At 32.9% G+C, this 20939-nt stretch overlaps 2 protein-coding genes across 2 annotated transcripts; one reads left to right on the top strand and one right to left on the bottom strand.

Annotated features, from left to right (window-relative positions):
* Positions 1–12055: 12055 nt before the first annotated feature.
* On the top strand, positions 12056–16043 carry LOC21386033 (serine carboxypeptidase-like 31). The gene is made up of 10 exons (XM_010108751.2): positions 12056–12407; positions 13095–13202; positions 13378–13473; positions 13557–13649; positions 13753–13835; positions 13932–14219; positions 14415–14548; positions 14652–14747; positions 14980–15085; positions 15656–16043. The coding sequence occupies exons 1-10, from the start codon at positions 12110–12112 to the stop codon at positions 15800–15802; spliced, it is 1449 nt and encodes a 482-aa protein (XP_010107053.1). The 5' UTR covers positions 12056–12109; the 3' UTR covers positions 15803–16043.
* Positions 16044–19557: 3514 nt separating this feature from the next.
* LOC21386032 ((E,E)-geranyllinalool synthase) lies at positions 19558–20911 on the bottom strand. Its single transcript, XM_010108750.2, has 3 exons — positions 20846–20911; positions 20498–20743; positions 19558–20202 (listed from the first exon to the last, which is right to left on the bottom strand). The coding sequence occupies exons 1-3, from the start codon at positions 20903–20905 to the stop codon at positions 19711–19713; spliced, it is 798 nt and encodes a 265-aa protein (XP_010107052.1). The 5' UTR covers positions 20906–20911; the 3' UTR covers positions 19558–19710.
* Between the last annotated feature and the right edge of the window lie 28 nt (positions 20912–20939).

Raw genomic sequence — 20939 nt, 5'->3', positions numbered from 1 at the left:
TAAGTGAGCGAATGTGTGTAAGCCCAGTCAAACATGACTGTTCTAGGCGGGGCGGGCCACCCACCTTCGAATGGTGTTGATTAATACTTTTTTGACTAATAAAATTATTTAATTAAAAATAATATTAATTAAAAATAAAGAGTAAAAATTTAAAGCCATGCACTTCATCTTTTTTTCCCATTCATAAATCATAATAAGGAGCTTTACCATACACCAAGTTATGGAATGGTTTTTAGCACGCGAAGTTTCGCGTAGAAACTACACCAACACCCAGTATGCCTCTGTAGTATTATACTAAAGATACCTACAATAGACAACAATAACCACTAGTATCCTATCGTGATATTAAAGATAGTCCGTCGTATTACTAAAAATTTCAAACAATTGTCCGGTGACCACTGGTATTCTATCCTAATATTTTAGGGTAATCATCGCAACACTGAACAATGGTAGCGGACCAGTGATTGTGAGTATCCTATCATGATACTTGAGAGTAGTCCACCGTGATATTAAAAAAAAAAAATCGACAACCAGCAGTAGCATTATTGGCGACTGCCGGTATTCTCCATGGATCTCCTTTGCAATCTCCCTTTCATCTCTAGCGAGATCCTCGCATTTTGAGGTGGCTCATCGTGGCACCACAAGCCCTGTGCGATGGGCACAAAGAGATTAGTTTTGTCGACACACTATTAAATGAGGAAAAACGAGACGTTCATCACAAGAGTGTTTTAAACGTGGCAAAACGTAAGTCAATCAAGGGATAAAAAGATAGCACACTAATTAGTTAGCTCATTTGGTCAGTGCCTTGTCATCAGATTGAATTCCCACTTTAATTATGACATCCCAAAGGAGCCAACACAATTAACTTAAGATCATGATTATTGTTTGAAAAATACTTATTATCACCGTGGTGATCATTATATTACTGATTGTTCAATCAGTTAAAGAGTTTGTGAGTTCCTGTATCACAATTTATGAGTCCAAAATTGATGGCTACGCAATAGTACAAACATCACCAATTATAATATTTTGTTTAACAGATCTCTGTTAGGTCGGTTTTAGTAAGTTTCACCTTAACTATAGCACATATATATACATACATATATATATATGTATATATATGTATATATAGTTTGGTGGTTAATATGACCTGAATTTTCTGTCAAATAATATGATCTGAATTTTGTTCATACAAGCATGCATGAAAATTTATTAGGCAGTTTGAGACGAAGACAGAACAGTTTTAAAGGGGTAAATTGCACTTGTGTGTGTGTGATTAATTGTCAGCGCCACCCGTTTTCTTTGTTTTATTGCAGCAATATTTTGTAAATTATGTTATCAATTAGGACAACATTTGGTCGGGTAAATTTGCTATATAATCTGTGACTGAGCATTTTCTTTTTCCCCAAAACCCCAACGACACAAAATGTAGGACAATATGAGAAAGAAGAAAGGGAGAAAAAGTGAGACATATAATAATTTGTTCTTTTTAATGGTTGTTTTAATTGGATTTAATTAGTTTGAATATGGAAAAAGCACATAAGTTACCCAAAGAGATATAATGCAATAATTAGATAGAAAAGTGCACACACGACCAAAGTTACAATTTATAAACTTCTCCAATTAAAAACTACATATTGGAATAGTGGAAGTGGTTCCAGTACTACTTAGACTAGTTTATTGCTAAATTATGAAAAGAGGGTCAAATGAGATGAATAGATATCAATTAGCGTGTAGATCGTGATAACTATTTTTAATTTTACTATATGTAAACTGATCTACCAAATAAAGGAATTAATCCAGATTAATTAAAGCAGGTCAACTAAATCACAGTGTTAGTCAATAAAATTACCAGATTAATTAAAATGATTCATAATTAAAAAAAGCTGTAAATTGATCTGGTCCAACGGCCTCTTGATATCATTTTGATTAAGAAACTTTGTAGGGTTCGCAGAGAATGGTAGGTCAAATCTGATGGGCTAATCCATTGTCTACCTCCCCATTCCCTCTTTCCTTTCATTACTTTATAAAATCCACTGTAGATTTTAAACGTATAAAATATCATTCCTGAATCATAGAGTACTTTACACTAGCATATATGATATAAAGCGTTGCGAAATTTTTTTTTTTTTTTTTTTTTCCTGACGGCCGTATCAGTCCGATACTTATATAACATTTTTCGCTCAATATTAACATTAGTAATAGTTTATTTTTTCCTTCATTATACATACATATAGCAATGATAATGCTCCATTAAGAAAAAGATATGATAATTTCAGACAACGAAGATGGCCATAGAGCATGTACTCTTATGAAGTAGTATATGGCCATATATGATCATTGGCAAGAAAAATTTATATTTGCTATGAAGAAATATTCTTTTTGAAAGTTGCAGATATGCCCATGATCAAGTTGATAAGTGTAACAGAAGAAAAGATAACTATAACTAGCTAGATTAGCCTCTTTTTTCCCCGCGCGTCAAGTCTTGATAGAACAATTCATAGCCATAGGTATAGAATACATGAGCTAGATTGACAATAATATATATGTGATCTAGGCTTAATAATTATGAATATTCTTGTTTTCGTTTATGACAAAACTATGCATGAATGACTTATACCTGACATCTTTTATTCTCCACTTTAGAATGTAAATAACCTCTTTTACATTTACATGCCAATGGATTATGGGCTTAATTTAGAAATATTCTCTTCGCTCTAGTACTCAGCCATATATATCTATGCTTGCATATAAATATATGTGCGTGCGTATATATGCCCTAATTAATGTGACGTACATAGCCAGATTTTTCCACACACCACCCAAATAAAAAAAGTGCAGTTTATAATTTTCAAGCATGCAGTTATTTTTCAATAGAAAATAAAAATTTAAATTCATATTTTTATGAGAAGAAAATACTATAAAAAAAGGTTGAATTGTGATTGGAATATATGCAAAGTTGGGTGAAAGTTGTACATATCATGATATGAGGTTAATTTTGCATGATGCGCAACTAATTAACTACTCGTGGATATCATGTCAACAGAACGTGATACTTCCTTTGTTAAAGCTGATGTGATCAACTGTCAAGCTACTGTGCTAGTGCGCTTTATCTCAATCTCGATCAAGTCATGGACCTGGATCGTGCGTATTTGCATATCAATATATACGACTGCAAATCCAATACATGTCACCTTTTCAGCACTTTAAATCTCAAACATTTCTAATCGGTTAAAATTTTTTCAATATCAGACAACTCTACTTTTTTTTTTCCCTTTTATTTAGTGAATTGAATAGTTTTTTAATCATCAAATGGCTGAAAAATAGGATGAATGTATGTACATCTCAAAATTTTATCATGTATTGCTGGAACATGTAACTACCATTTGCATATCATCTTCCATCTTTCCGTGTTTGAAGCCTGAAAAAGAAGATTGGAGCTCACATTTGGATACTGTAATTTGTTATCTATAATGTTATGTTTGATACGAGAGATGGATAATAAAAAGGAACCAAAAGTAAAATACCAAGTTTGCAAAAAGAAAAATGAAATAGGAAACTATTCTTTTTTAATATTGTCCGATACAACTGAGAAATAAAAGTGAAAAAAAAAACTGTCTAATATAGTTTATTTTACAACTAATTATTTTCTTCTCTATTTTTTTTTTCTTTACCAAACGACCTAAAACAACCCTCTGGCCAGTTTTATTTCTTCTCTCTTTTTCACTCTACCAAGACATGCCAAGTGGTGAAAGAAGCTCCGCGTAAAGTATGTGCATTTTTCTGACGCATATAGTGCCAAAAGTGTCTCTTCGTTGAGCATATTAGCCGCATATTATTAGCAAGTCAGTTTGGAGCACATGAAGAAAGTATGACATGTCCAAGGCATATATATATATATATATATTCATACACACATATACATATTCCCATGTTGTGATTTAAAGGTCACTTGAAATGTTGATTGAATGGTGACTAAATCCTAATATATAATTATGAGCTCAGCACCAGAGATTTTGCACTTTTTCTTACTCTCTGTAGGTATAGTCCAAAGTGTACTCCTCCTTTGTTGACACTGAATCAACGCAAGAGATGAGGAAAATTGATAATTGTTTTTTAAAGGAAGTGGTGAACATCCATTGGCCAATAGTACAAATTAAGTTGGAGGCACATGTGGAACCAAAATCTTAATTTGTTGGACGCCAAAAGGATGAAGCATGGTACTGGATAAAATAAACCTTTTTCTATATAACAATGGAACTATTGTAGAAATTATTAGTCGCCATCATATTACACAATATCACCTGATCATCATCAGCAGCGAACGAACAAAATTTAAATAATAATAAATAAACTAAATAATAGAAGAATTACCGCCAAATGTAAGTTAGGTTCAGTGGGTAAAGCTAATTTCTTGATATCATATAAAATATATATCTTCTTGCAAGCCCTTTTGTTTTTCTTCCTTAATTAATTTAGGTAGATTTTTTTTTTTTTTTTTTTTTTTTTTTTTTTTTTTCAATAAATGATCAGTGGAGATCAAATATCAAAAATTAATCTTAGGACATCACAACTAGGTTGCCACATCCCTTAAAACACTTAACCCGCATCCGAATCCCCATTAAAATTTGTTAATAAATAGAAAAAATACAATATATAAACATCAAGAGCATAAATACATGCTAGCAGCTGAAAACAAAATAAGGTAAAAAACCAAACAACAGTTTAGTCTGATGCCGAAAATAAAAAGAGACCGATGACAGAAGGTCAAGCTATAACTTTTCCTTTGATCATCATCTCTGTAAATAGACCTTTATTACTAAAATCCAATAAGAGGAAAAGAGTATCTACACTTATAATGATGCAAAAACATCAGACTGACCACAGCTACTAGGTGGATAAAAAAAAGTGTATACATTCTCTAAAAAAAAGAAAAGGCGTGTAACATACGTCTTTGACCTAGATATGGGTTAAGACATAATTAATTAAGCTAAAAACCTAATAATAATAATTAAAGAGATGATCTCCGTCTCATTATTCAACTTAAAACAAAAGTTGGAATCCAAGTCATCGTTCAACAACCAACTTATTGGTTGTTTCTTTCATTCCTCTCACCACTTTGCTCTCATCACACTCGAGACTTGTCACTACCCACATTAAGGTTTTCCACAAAACTCCATCTTTCTACTTTGTGATGATGAGATTCTCCAAGACCAGTATTTTCTTTCTTCTTTTTTCACAATATATACACCTTTATTATTCAGAGGACACCACCAATTTGGAATATATACCAAAATATGTCTTTTCACTTTGTGATTAATTGATCAAAGTCATTGACTGGAAACAATAGAAGATTATATATTGATCGACCAAAGCACAGAAAAAAGAGATTGCTACACGTTGGCAATTCCTTAATGGTCGACCTACAAATGAAATAATATATTATTCCCATATTCGATTGTTCTAAGACTCTGAAACAGTGACTTTGACATGATGTATAACTAGCTTTGTATCTTACTTTTTGGATATATAGAAGACTTATGTGTCTTTGTTTTACGTCTTATGGGATTCTAAGAGAAGGCTATTGGTTCATGCGTTTAAGAGACCAATATATGGCTTGGTTTATGGTTATTGGATAAGCCATATTCAGGAATTTCGCTTCCTGTTTGTCCCCTCTTTCTGACTGCACAAACGTTTACCAAACAGCAGCCATCTTTTCTTATCGTCTAATCATCACCATCATCACCATCATCATATATATATATATATATGTATATATATATATATATGCATATATGCATATATCTTTTTTCAATTATATAGAAAATCATTATACATATCATTGGTACTTTGAAATTCGCCACTACTCCCTCCCCTTACCTTATGTATAGAGACACGTACATATTACATGGAGTATGTCTTCTATCCTTCTTACACCCCATGTAAAACTAAAGGGTGTAATATAATATTGGTGCGGGATGCATTTGTTATTGGATGTTAATGTAGTTGAGATGTTTAACTTTTCCTAAGATTAATTGTTTATTCTCTTTATTTTTTTTAAAAAAAAGACCGATGTAATGATTTTATTGTAATGACATATAATTTAAATAAGTAAATAATATCTTTTAAATATTGTCTTAAATCTGGTGGCTGTACGATATGATAAGTGTAACATTTTTCATATGGACTTATAATAATTTTTTATTAAAATATGGTATCGCTGAAGCAAGTGTAATGTAACATGGCGAAAAACTACATTTTATTGAGTTTCACACTTAGAACAAAATGATTGTTACATGAATGTACAAATAATGTTATATTGAAGAGCAAAACATATTACATCTAACAAATTGGTACGGCCGCCGGACTGAAAACATTTCTTATATTTTATTATTACACTTTTTAAATTTTTTTGAGTTGACTTTTTGATAAAATTGTTTAATAGAACAAATGCATGTTATATTATCTACTTCTACATGAAAGACATAGGATTGATTTCTTGTGACGGGCTAAAACCTTTCCCTATTTACATATTATGATGAAAGAAAATTAAATAGTATTGTGCATGCATATGAGCTTTCGTCTTGATAAATAGTCAAGATTGAACTTTGATAAGGATAAAAGGGGGGACTGCAGTGATAATTTTATTTTATTTTTAATCTTTGTTATCTTCACTTTTACGAAGCGAATAGAGTTTTGAAACCTCATAATTTATGATATGATCCGAAAGAGACATACATATATAGTTTCCTTTTTGAGCTGATCATTTGCAAACGGCAATGATAAATAATTTCAAAAATAAAATACCTAATTTTTCTTTTTTCGTGCTTGAGGTGAGAATGGATTTAATTAAGTAGTGAAAACAGTCACTTGTCTCTTTTAGAGGATCACGCACAGTTTTTTTTTTTTTTTGTTTTTTTTTTGTTTTTTTTTGTTTTTTTGTTTTTGGTTATTTTAGTTAGTCATACTCCTTCTATTTTTGGACATCTAGATCTCCTTATAATTCGGAAGTTGCAACTAGTTCATTTTTTTTTTCAATTATATTGAGTACTTGTAAGTTTTTCTGGCTTGTTTATTTTGTGTTGCCCTTCAGACTTGCTTATTCTTTCCTTTTGTTTAGCTTTTGAAATTTTCATTTTTGCTTAGTATATTGAGTGGGGGAATCGACTCCCGTATCTTTTTATTTCTTGGATGGATATGAGAGTTTTGATGGGTGCCAATTTTATTGAAATGTGCCAGAAAGTTTCTTACTAGCACTTGTTAATTCCCTCTGTTTCTAGAGGAAGAAAAGTTCTCTTAGTATCATGTCTTTCTTAAACAACAAGGTTTAAGTTACAAAGAGTCATATATATATATATTTATATATATATTTTTGGAAGGTAAACAAATTGGTTGACAAATTGCTACTCATACTACAAGTCTTAATGCTATTAAGAGGCCGTTCAAGTCCTTTTTTTTTTTTTTTTCCATTTTGAAATGGATCGAGATAAAGATGCTCGATTTACCTTACTACAGATTTTGGTGATTAGATCTCTTATGGTGTGGCGTTCTTTATGACTTATTTTATAAAAATCAAAGGATATTGGGCCTAACTCAATCTAACAAAATCGGCTTATTAGGAGAAGATTGTCCTCATCTTATTAAGTGGATCATGCCAATATCTCCAGTCAATGTGGGATTCTAATACGCCCCCTCACGCACAGCATGGACCATGCCAAACCGCTGCGAATAAGTCGATATTAGGGGACCCAACATTGCAAAACTGGACATGCTCTGATACCATTTTACAGAAATTAAAGGATTTTGGGCCTAACTTAACCTAACAAAACCGACTTATTAGGAGAGGATTGCCCTCACCTTATTAAGTGGATCATGCCAATATCTCCAGTTAATGAGGGATTCTAATAGCTTATTTGAAGTTCATGGCGTCTTTTTGATGTTGCTTTGGTCTTTTAATTTCAAGGAAAACTTTCCGATCACGCACTATTTTTTCTGTTGGGTTTCATTCTTAAAAGGTTTTTATGAGACCGCCTAGACTTTTGTGGTTCTACCAATTACACTTTATTTTTGCACACTGAGGCTCAAACCTATAAGAATTAAGAAGACGGTCTTTTGTTCCCACGGAGCTGTATGCAAGTGGATATGAACCGATTTCATGAATTTTCAAAAAAGTAAAAAAGGTTCCTTCTATACGCTTTATTCTTAGACTAGGCCACGCGAGGAACGTGCTGGACTCTTTAGCTGTTCCTTCAGGGAAACTTGGTATTTCGTTTGGTGCTTCTCACAAAAAAAAAAAAAAAAAAAAAAAAGAGAGAAAAAAAGAAACGTGAAAATGTATATACTTTATATGTATGTGAAAATGTGTGCACGCGCAGTAAAAGAAGAGCAACACAAAAAATATTTCCTTATCCATGTAAATCCAAGACTTTGAAAATTAAAGGGAAAAACATTGCATTAGAAAGATAAAAGAAAAACAAAAGTAACAAAGCTGAGTCAATTACACAAGGCAAAAGTTTCCATCAAGGAAAATGATTTCGAAAAACCAATCAGTACTTTCCACATCATAAAACACCGACTCCCTCTTTTTACCGATGTTATAGAAAAGTACTATAGAGTTTCGCTCTTTAAACCAACATCCCTTGTAGTCTCTAGCCTAGCTTTGACCATATATGTGTGTGTGTGTATACACTATTAATATATACATATATACACACACATATACATGTAAGAGAAACGAAAAACCACCCCTCTATTGGACGTGATAACTTCAAATAAACCGTATAATAATACTATTAGAAATTAAGAATAGTAAAAAGTAAATATTTAAAGAAAAAAGTTAGGTACTCCGCCATATATAAACCAAGTTTGGACACAAATCTTCTAAAGAAAAAGAAAAAAAAATCTTATAGTATATGTAGCATTGAGAAGGCATATATACTTGTCTGGAACACAATTAAATCTATAGGATAAGTACTACTCAAACTTCTCATTGCCTCATATGCTTTTTGACCTTTTATTTATGTTGTAAACATGCTCATTAACAAATGGTTTTCCGTCATATGTTTATTGATATATATATATATATATATATATATATATATATTGTAATGACTGGGAAAAATTAGGTCTAATTCGGACAGTCCGGTATTTGACCAAAATCCTTTCCGGAATAGTAATACCAAATGACCAGCTAAAAAAAGAGTAGAAATATTAGAGGTAAGGAAAAAGCAAAAGTTTCTGAAACAGAATTTTTCCGAGTCAGTTTAAGCAGGAAACTGCTAAAACATGAGTATCGCAAGGGTATGCGTTTTGGGCAATTCTGAATCTATTAAAATGATAATTTCAGAAAAAGAAATTGACCAATGAGATACCCAAGAAAATTGAGTTGAACATGAAAAGTTTGACCCAGGGTACTCGATAGTCTAGAAAAGCAAGTGGAACCAAGTTATAGTATATATATATATATATAAGATTATTTATAATTACGTTTAAAAAAAAGTGAAATGATTATTACATTATATATATATATAAAAGATTAGATTATCTCTAGTACGTTAAAAAAAAGAAGGAAAGAAATAATTATTACGTAAGGTGAACATGGGTTGCACATGTAATAATACCACTTGGCATTGTTATATGCTTAAGCTATTTTAGCTTGGTGACTCACGTTAACTTGATAACTCAAGTTGTAAAAAAATAACACATAAACTTACTAATGCCATTAATGTAAGGCATAACAGAGATAAGGAGAAAAAAAGAAACGTGAGAGAGAGACGGAGAAAGGAAAAATTAAGCATTTTTACTGGGATTTCTTCCATTCAATCCGGTAGAAACGTAACCTGAGGCGTTCCAGTGAAAAACCTCAACTTTTAGAGGTAAGATTTCGGATTTAAAAATGAGAATTCTATGATTTCTTGAGTTAGATGAATAGTAACCCATCTCGGAAAACTTCCGTTAAAGTAAAAATCAAAACCGAGGTTTTGTAGAGCATCGTAATAGGAGTGTGTAAGTATTAAAACGATTGAACGAAGTTTTGATGGATTTTCTTTGAAAATCCGTGAACCTAGATTGAGGAAGAACATGTGTTTTTGTTCAATATTATGTTAGAATCTGTGTTCAGGAATGTGAATCTTGACTCCAGGTACCAGAATCGAAAGTAGAACGAGTTATTGAAAACTCGGGAAACGAGAAAAATAAGGCGAAACTCTGCCGGAATTTAGTTTGAGTAATTTGAACTAAAACTGGATTTCAAGAGGAATATGTGATTAAAGTGTGAAAAGAAAGATGTTTCGATAATCGGTGATGGTTAGAAACCGAACACAACGAGAATTCACAGTTTTGGATTGAAACTGAAAATTAGGCCTATGACTGAGTAATTTGCACGGTTTTAGTGCAAATCCTTGAGATAGGAAATAGTTTGAGGTTGAATACCAAACATAAGGATTGTAGACCTTTCCGACGTAAATTTCAATGTAATTATTGATCTTAGATTTTGAATCTAACGATCGAAAAATTTATGCAATAGGGCTGATTAACGGTTGAAGTCGGACAGCAGCAAGGGAGACAAAGGACGCATTGTTAGCGAAACTTCTGTAAGTACAATAGTTTTTCTATGGCTATATCGCGAACAAGCTTACTTTTCTATGTTGCACAAAAATTGTGCATATTATGGAATTTTGAATGTTAGATAGATATAATGTTAAGTATGTATCGATGATAAGTTAATGTCAAGTTACGAGAAAGAGTTAAACTTTAATAAAAAAGTTAATCTCATGTTAAATTGTTCAAAAATGCACAAATTCATAAGATTTAATTAAAGTTACCGTTTCAATGAGAAAATTGATAAACGGTAAGAGACTAAACGTCCTGTTTGTACCAGCCTTCCAAGGAAAGGTTATTATAAGACTATGAAAGATATGAAACCGTGACTGAGTTGGATTGGTTAGCTACCCCACTCCTCACTGGTTATGCGCGCTATGGTACAACAGGACAGGGCCCATAAAAAGTAAAAGACAAGAAAATGAAACACAGAAACCATTCCATATAACGGTATGGTATCTGCAAACAAGAATGAGAAACACAAAAATGAAAGTTGTTCAAAACGTAAAAATACAATATGAACGACTATAATGAGATGAAAGCTGAACAAAGTATGAAATGAAAGAAGAAGAACATAAAACATATACGTTTTCGTAGTACAGAATGTATTAGGATATATGTCATGAATGCATATATGGGTGTGCATAATTATTGTATCTGTTATGACCTATTGATACTTGCTGAGCGAAAGCTCATTAAGTTTATTCGTGTTGTAAGAAGCATGGGTAAGGCATCGGCTCCCTGAAACTTGTTGCTGGGCATGCAGAGAGAATGTATCAGTGAAATGTGGGCAAGTGGGTTGTGGATACCTCACATGTTTTGGAAACGCTGCTGAACTTTATATGTAAAATAAAATAGTATTTTATGTATTTTGATGACTAATGTAACAGAATGTTGTCAGAATGCTACAACTTTTTAGGAATGGCTGAAAACAGAATGCTAGCTAAATGCTACAGCATTTTAACGTACATGGAAAAAAATAGCCTGGAATTTTAAGAAGTTATAACTAGTAAATGGTAGAGATTAAAAGATGTTAAGTATGAGCATAAGACGACAATCAAAAGTTAGGGTCGTCACACATATATATATATATATTTTTTTTTTTCCTACCAAATATGGTAAATTTAAAACTGCGCTAAAGGTGTGTTCTCATTGACATTGTTCATGGATATGATTCAACAACCCACACAACATAAAAGGAGGTACCACTTATATAGGCACTTGTTCATGCAAAGAATAGTCTAGAAGCTGACTACATAATTAATGATAAATCCATGTCACACAAGGCTAATTTGTTAAAACACGTATTTCCACCTTGGAATCTTCTCTCATGCATATTTTTAATTTTCTTAATTATCTTTCCACTTCTATAATTTAGTGGATGCACTAGTACTGCCCCGATGACTATAAATAGACACATTGTTGGTGTTCTCTCTTTCACACATGGTTTCATACCCTTTCTTGTAGGACTTGTCTCTAGCTATAGTTATACTCGTCTTAGGCTTCCAAAATGATCAATTTTGTGTCAAAGGTTATCGTCTTTACTCTGGCTCTTACTGCTCTGGAATTTGTTGAACTTGTTTGTGGTTTTAGGCACTGGAAATGGTCTAGTACTAGTGGAAAATTGAACCCTTCTGAGAACATTGACCACCTTGTGACCAACTTGCCAGGCCAGCCACAGGTAGAATTCCGGCACTACGCTGGCTATGTTACGGTGGATCAAACACATGGAAGAGCTCTTTTTTACTGGTTTTATGAGGCTACTTCTCGCCCCGACGAAAAACCTTTAGTACTGTGGCTTAATGGAGGTATTCATATAACAAAAGTGTCACGTCAAATAATACTTTTTTTTTTCCCCTTCTTCATAGAGCTTGTCATTAAAAGCTGCTAGCTCTTCCAACTTTTGCAACTTCTTTATCCTATTTACTCAACTTTGATTTTGTCTCTCACTTATTGGGAAGTAGATATGCTAATTAGAACATGTTAACCACAACAAAGTTCAAAGGAAAGGATTATGGAAGTATGCTATTTGGTTCTGACGCAACTTGTTTTAGTGGGACAAATTTTTATGAGTTTCCCCTTACATATTTCAGGTTCATGGTTTCGGTTCTAAAGCCAATCTTTTGACCACATCCACCATCCTATTCATATCTATATTTCTATTATTCCATACTTATCCATAGATATGAGTTGAAAGAGAGAGTTAAGCAAAATTTCTTCAATAAATATATCTTCATGTTGCCTTATCTTTAGACAGTCTCTCACCCTACACAAACATAATATTGTGACTAAACAATTGATCAATAAAGTTCTTATAAAGGGCATATTATGATTATCATATTGTTTAATCTCTTAGTGGGGGTCTTCTTTTTTAATTTAATATTTAATTTTTGTGACTTTTCCAACTCACCCAAAGACATTTTTAATGACCAAAAATCATTGTGGAAGTTTATTTTATGTTCTTAGCTAAGGTGACAAGATGCTTTATGTTTCAGGTCCTGGGTGCTCTTCTGTTGGATATGGAGCAACTCAAGAGATTGGTCCTTTCATAGTGGACACTGATGGCCATGGACTTAAATATAATCCCTCTTCATGGAACACAGGTTGGAGTACTAATTATATCCATTAATCAAATATTTTGTAATCTACACATAATTAAACTCATAGATTAATTAATTAATTTCTATAAATAACATAAATTTCTATAGAGTGGTCCTGATATGACAAGTTGAGAACAAGTTCTTAATAAACTAGTTATCATGTTTTTTGATGACGCAGAGGCCAACATGTTATTCCTGGAATCTCCAATTGGGGTTGGCTTTTCATACTCAAATACCAGTACTGATTATGACAATCTGGGAGATGACTTTACAGGTTTGTTTTCCTTGCATAATTGTCCCTTTCAGACAGTACTATGGTTAACCGTTATAACATCAATTTTTTTCCCTTCATATCAGCAAATGATGCTTATACTTTCCTGCAAAAGTGGTTCCTCAAGTTTCCGTCGTACCGAAATCGGTCGTTCTACATAGCAGGGGAGAGCTATGCTGGTAAAGATGTCCTACTAATTCTGACCCTTAATTTCTTTGCTGCAACTAAAATTCTATTGAATTCCCTATTTTTTTTCCTTTTTTTTTTTTTAATATTCAACAGGAAAATATGTTCCTGAGCTGGCTGAGCTCGTCCATGACAAAAATAAAGACCCTTCTCTTCATATTGATATCAAGGGCATCCTGGTCAGTCTTTCATATATTCTCTGCTTCAGTCCTGCTATTAAATTTTTATGATCATTTGCAGAATTATAATTGCTTTATTTTCCGAACAATTTATAGTTGGGCAATCCTGAAACATCTGATGCTGAGGACTGGAAAGGGCTGGTGGATTATGCCTGGAGCCACGCAGTGATATCAGACGAAACTCACAAGATTATCAAAGAAAACTGTGATTTTAACAGTAACAACACGTGGGACAACGACCAGTGTAATCAGGCCGTCGACGAAGTGCTCAAACAGTACAAGGAGATCGACATCTACAGCCTTTACACCTCGGTTTGCATTGCGGATTCGGCTAGCTCGGAGGATTCTTCATTCCAAGTCATGATGAAGCGCTCATCTACAATGGTACTTATTGTCACGATACCTTCTTAACCAATTACAAATTCGCATTTCAACTCTCAGACTCATAGACTATGACATAAGGACCTCACAGTGTTATGAGTCAATTCCTAACTGGTTAAAAATGTACAAATGTTATAAATAACTTTGTTTTTTATTGCATATATTTGACATGAAATGTTATCGGGTTGTGTCCACCAGATGCCGAGGATCATGGGAGGGTATTACGATCCATGCCTCGACGAGTATGCGAAGGCCTTTTACAACAGACTCGATGTGCAAAAGGCCCTTCATGTAAACGACGGTCTTCACCTCAGAAACTGGAGCATCTGCAAGTAATGAATGATCTCTCTTCCTGATCAGTCACTCAATCCAGATCTTATTTGAGTAATTCCCAATATCACATAACCTATTGTTCAACCAATATTTGTTCTGCAGCTTTAAAATATTCAGAGAGTGGTCTGATTCAAAGCCATCTGTTCTTCCCATCTACAAAAAGCTCATTGCAGCTGGGCTCAGAATATGGGTCTACAGGTACAAAAATAATCATGAATTCTTCTTTTTATCATAATATATATAATCATGAATTCTTCTTTTTATCATATATATATATATATGTAATAATGAATTCTTCTTTTTATCATAATATGTATAATCATGAATTCTTTTTTTTATATCATATATGTGTGTATATATATATATATATATATAATGTGAGAATATGCTATTGGACAATTGCCAATTAATCTTTGTCGATGTGGCTCAGTGGGGACACAGATGGAAGAGTTCCTGTGCTGTCTACAAGATATAGCTTGAGTTCTCTTGGACTGCCCATCACCAAGGCATGGAGGCCATGGTACCACCAGAAGCAGGTAATTAACCCATTTAGTCTTAAAGAGTGGTCAAAATCAGTAGTACTAAACTACTTTAGAACTCCTTTTCAATATTTGTGTTACTGATCATATTCTTTTTGTGATGCTGATTATAAGGATAACTTATTATTTATATGTAAATATACATATATTATGCGGACAATTTATAGCTCAAGTGGTTAGGTGCGTGAGTGTGTACGTGTGTCAATCAGATTTCAAATCTTAATGGTTTTATTTTTTAAATAAAGTGGGAGCCGGCTCCACGGCGTACGAAAAAAATGTGGACAATCTTCAAAACTTTGTTTAAATTTGTTTGATTCATTAGTGAATAATGTATGACAAAAGAGGCATGACCCAAAAAGGGTTCTGCAGGAGATACACGAATCCATACGAGTACATTGTACCAAACCGACAATTTAATGATTCTTTGAATATTTTTTACATTAAATTGTTTCAAATTGACTCATTAAGTGCAATAAATGGTTTTTATATAATTATATCCATGAAAAAAGGGAATGTTCTGAATGTTGTTTTACTAACCGAAGTGAACAAAATGGTTTGGATAATCAGGTGAGTGGTTGGTTCCAAGAATACGAGGGTCTTACTTTTGCAACGTTCAGAGGAGCTGGTCATGCAGTGCCTTGCTTCAAACCAAACAACTCTCTCGCATTCTTCACATCCTTTCTCAGTGGGGAATCTCCACCTTCTACGCGATGAGTATTTTGTATTTTAGCCTCATATGTGACGAGCGTTTTGTATTTGTAGCACTCGGAAAAGATTTTGCTGATCTTACTATATATTATGGCATATTACCTGAGAAGTGTAGCAGGAAAATGCTAGAAATAGAGAAATAAAACGCCAGTGCTACTTTACCAATATTATTATATAGAGAGGAGGCTTTCTTTCTTTTTGTTTTTTTTTTTCCACTATTTATGAAGTACTCCTTTGCGAAGAACCTAAAACTGCCTTCTAATTTCGTGATAAGTACATAGAAGCCATATACATTATGGTCCTCTCGAAAGGACTATATAATTTCACGGTCTACCATAATGGATTATACAGAAATAAAATAAGTAAAAAGACATTTTTTTTTTTAATGTTACTCGATATTAAAAAAATACATAATACATAAATATTTAATTATCTCAAATTATTATTACTCCTCTGATTTCTATATGTTAGAATTAAATACGATAAGTACGGGAATGACGGTGGCCAAAACCTATGCACGTCATGAGAATGTTCAGCACACCTAAGCGACGACAATTTGGAAAAAAAAGGACACCAAAATCGAAACAACAATAGTAATTTAAGACAAACAAACGAAATTAGGGTCCTTTTATTCTGCCAGAATGCTTTTTCCCAGCAGCGTGCGCGTGTAAATTGAAACCGTTGGATTAATATAGTGGTTAAGATGCTTCCACGTAGAAGGAAAAGTGTAACTTGCAACGGGTTGAAACAGTTTGAAGTAGAGGTTATATTTTTTAACAGTTGTGTTTGCTAATTAGGAAAAAAAAAAAAAAAATTTTGTTTGCTCTTCTTTTAATTTCGATTTTGGATTTTAATTTTCTTTTTTAAATCTGATTTTTTAAAATTCTTTTCATTTTTTCTTTTTTTTTTCCTTCTAAGCAAAATGCTTGATTATAACAGAAGGAAAAAAAAAAAAAAACTTGACAATTACAAGAAATACTTAATAATCGGCAAAAATATGTGACAATCGCCAGAAATACTTGCTAATTTTAGGAAATACTTGACAACCGCAAAAGAATTTAAAGCATATAAATAAGTATATATTATCATAAAAAAAAGAAACGAATAAGTATATTTCTCATAAAATAAACAGATAAAAAGACGATAGTAAATGAAAAAACTGTGAATTTTATGGAACATAAACTTATTATAAGTATATTTATCATAAAAAAAACGAATAAAAAGACGATAGTAAATAAAGAATCTGTGAAATTTTATGAAACATGAACGTATGTATTTTTTTTTTTTACCAACTCATTTTTTAGTTTGAATTATATCGGAAAAAAAAAATAAAATAAAGAAACTCAAATCGCACTCGGGCTTAGATTTCTAAAAGTCTTCTTTCTTCTTTGTTGTTGGATTCCAAAATCCAAATCTCAATGGGGCCTTCCATGAAAACTAGTTTCAGAGTGGCGCGTATACGAACCTACGAGATTTGGGTTCTTGTAGATCTGAAGAGCTAACGAAGAAGATGCAGCGGCAAGTGAGAGATATGGTTCTCGTCTTCTTCTTCAAATTGATTCTCGTCTTTCTCTCGCTTCCTCTCCTTCGACTCTTGCCGCTTCCTCTTTGGCAATGAAAGAATCTCTTTGCGTTACAGTGAGAGATGGTTTTGCAGAATTTAGAGAGAGAAGTTGAGGCTGGGTTTAGTTGATCGGGTGTTATTCTTGTTGGTTATAATTCTGTGCACCTCGGAGCTGAGCTCCTCATCGCACAAGAAACTTCAAAAACACCTTTCATGCAAGAATACCATCTCTGATATATATATATATATATATATATATATGGAACTCAATCTCTACGCCACAATTGAGGTGTAGGCGAGGGTGGGTAAATAACATTACCAGCAGAGTTGGTACCTTCCTCGTTCAAAGAAATCATAAATATGCTGACAATGCTCATAATCTTGTTTTCCGGCGAGATAATAAAAAAGGCTTCATAGTAAACCCACGAAAAGAAAATGAATTTCCTTAAAATAAATAAATGAAAAAGAAAAAAATATTTGTCGTTGTCGTCTCTTCGTTGAGCAACATCAAATTTATGGAAATTTATGATACGATTGTGCAAAAATGGAGTCATGGGGTCGTGGAGATTTTGTTTTTTCAATCTTCTGATAAAAGTTCAGATTAGAAAAAGAAATTTACTTTTTTATTTCGAAAATATTAACCAAGTGTATGAGATTTGAAAACTGATTTTTCAGTATAAAAAAAAACTAAATTACATGTGGCATTTTTGAGACTCGTGGCATTTAAGATGAGTGAACATTTGGATCGTGGCATGTAAGCTTCCTCTGTCATTGTGTCATGTCTCTCCTCCAAAGGCCACCGAAATTGTAACTCAAAATCTCAGTAATGGTTGGTTGTTAAAACAATACTTTTCTCAGAAATAGTAAAAAATAAGTCAATATAAAAAGTTTAAGAAAGTATATATACTAATTTTTAATTATAAAAATTAATAGGCCATAACTTGTTAAGTTATGGATAAATTTGTCAAGTTATGGTTCATAGTCAGACAAGTTATGGACAAAAATCGTGAATTATGGACAATAAATTGTCAAGTTATGGTTCATAACCAGAAAAATTATAGACAAAAATAGTAATTTTACCTATTTATTAACTTTTATAAACTATTTGCGTATTAATTATATTTCACTCTTTCTCCCTACTTTTCTTTCCAACATGTTGCTGGGGCACAGTCAAAAGTTCAGGCCCAACCCATCTAGCCCGCAAAACTGAGCCTACTCAAGGTAACCCGAAGGGTTACGGATTTGTGAGCCAAATACAGTGTTGCGGCTCGGCCCAAATTTTAGGCCCAATCTGAGCCTACCCGGTCTATTTACACTCCTAATGTTGCGGACAATCGTCTTCTTTAAATGTTCGATTATAGTTCACTTTTCATGATCGCTTAATATTTCTACGCGTCGAGTTTTTTATTTGGCACTATAATTGATAGAGAAGTGTAGAGGAGTTTGACTATCCACAATGATCAGCTTTAGTTTAGCGATTACACTGATAAATTTACGATAGCTTAAAAATTTGTTTAGTAATATTATCTGAATTTTTAAACCTATGTTTGATTATTAGGTTGTAAAATTTTCTACATCAAACCTAACAACAAATTAATTATTTTCATTTTTTTTTCATACTACTTTAATTACATTATTATTTCTTTTTTCATTTAGCCAAGTTAACCTGATCAAATTATTTCATGTTGAAATAGATTTAAAAGTTTCTACTAAAAAAAGTCTGACTTATAATTAATATCACTTATTCCACCTACTTTTCTATTTATTACTTTTTTTTCTTCCTTTTATTTCACTTAATTCTCAGCCAACTTCTCCAGCCGGTTGACCCAGGGCCGGCCCAACCTTACTGTAGAAGACAAATATTAATGTAAAAGGACAGAAACTACAAAAACGACAGCTAATTGTGATTGACAATTTATTGAAACGGCGTTAATTAACTTTAAAAAGGAAATCAAGAGAACAGGATGGCAAGATTATAACCAACTTCTCTCTCTCTCTCTATTCAAATCATACCATAGTTTGTTATGGAAAATTATATTAATCGATTCTTTAAGCAAAAAATTTTAGCGTGAAGCTTCTGCTACCCGGCCGGTTTCTAATCCTTGAATTGCCTGTACGGAATTAAATATATTCATTCATCAAGAACTTTCGTTACATTAAGAATGAGACTACGGAAGCATAAAACGGCAAATTTAGATATCTTAATTTCGTAATATTTATTCATCTTAATATCTTATATTACACAAAAGGACGACCAAGACAATAGAGCACAAATTAAAGCGAGTAAACGCTTTTGCTTATTTGACGTAAACATGCATAAAATATAATGTACTTGACACATTACAACACGTCACAGCATGACATTGCCATACGTTACAGAACGCTGACGCACAGACAAACTGCTCGTGATGAAATTTTTGGAGGGCTTGCCAAAGCGGCCATGAAATAATTTGATGGCTGAACATTTCGTGACGTTTGCTTCCGTAGGAAAGGATCCTAGTACCGGAGCCTTTACAAGACCCGGAAGCTTATAATTCTTTGAGGAATGAATTTGTGGAGGAATGTAGATTGCCTTGGCAATGTCCTCAAGCATTTCGGTGTCGGAATCATAACGGTTGGAAGAGTTGAAGAACATCTGAAACACTTTCAAACAAGAGAGGTGAAGATGCCTGCATTCTTTGGGCAGATCTGTCAAGTCATCCATCAAAACATGCTCAAGAAACTCTTCTTTTTTCTTGTTCAACATCTCTCCCACGTAAGAGATTGCCTCTTCAATGTTTGCCTCGGGGTTGTTTCTCAAGTGGAGTAGAACAGAGTTTGGTGTGCCTTCATCTTTTTCTTTCTGCAAGTACGTACGTACCACATGAGGGAAAAAAATTATTGGGACTATTGCATGTAATTAGATTATTTTTGTAGTAATGGAAGCCAAATTTATTAATGATTACTATTTTGTATTAGACTATCACATATTGATTTTTTCATATTTTTTGTCTTTTATCTAATAAATTATAACAGGGATTTTAATATAAAACGAGTTGTTTAGTGAGTGCCAAACTTAATTGAAATGCGCTAAGTTTTTTATATCAGTTGCCCAATATTTTCATTTAAGAAATGAAAGTGAAATTAATGATGATCACCTTGTAGCTTTGCACGTCATTCAACAGTCGGGAAATAATCATGAGCAGTTTTGTAAGGGGTTCATATTTCGGCGGTCGGAGTTTGGAATTTGGTAAGCTTGGCTTCAAATAACATGAAGCTGGTAGAACTGTGGTGTGAGTGGCAATGGATATCATTCCAACTTTAAGATATTCATCCATTGATGGTATGCTGTCACTGCTCCCCCACTCGGATTCCACAAGCCATGAAAGAAATGTTTCATACCACTACATCGAAAAAGAAAAAAAAAAAAACCGTCATTAATGTTACTCGGTTCAAAGTAGAAAGTTAAATTAAGTATCAGAAAAGCAAGAAAGATCATAGCTTACTATATCTCTTAAACAACTCGTTATGTCGCTTCCTTCTTGTTTGAGGTACTCGGTTGCCATTTCATTAACAAGATTATCAAGGGCATTAAAAATT

This window comes from Morus notabilis, unplaced genomic scaffold (assembly GCF_000414095.1).
Source record: "Morus notabilis unplaced genomic scaffold, ASM41409v2 Scaffold3071, whole genome shotgun sequence".
Classification (NCBI taxonomy): domain Eukaryota; kingdom Viridiplantae; phylum Streptophyta; class Magnoliopsida; order Rosales; family Moraceae; genus Morus; species Morus notabilis.
Note: the sequence above shows the minus strand (reverse complement) of the source record. Positions and strands in the feature narration are given on the sequence as shown.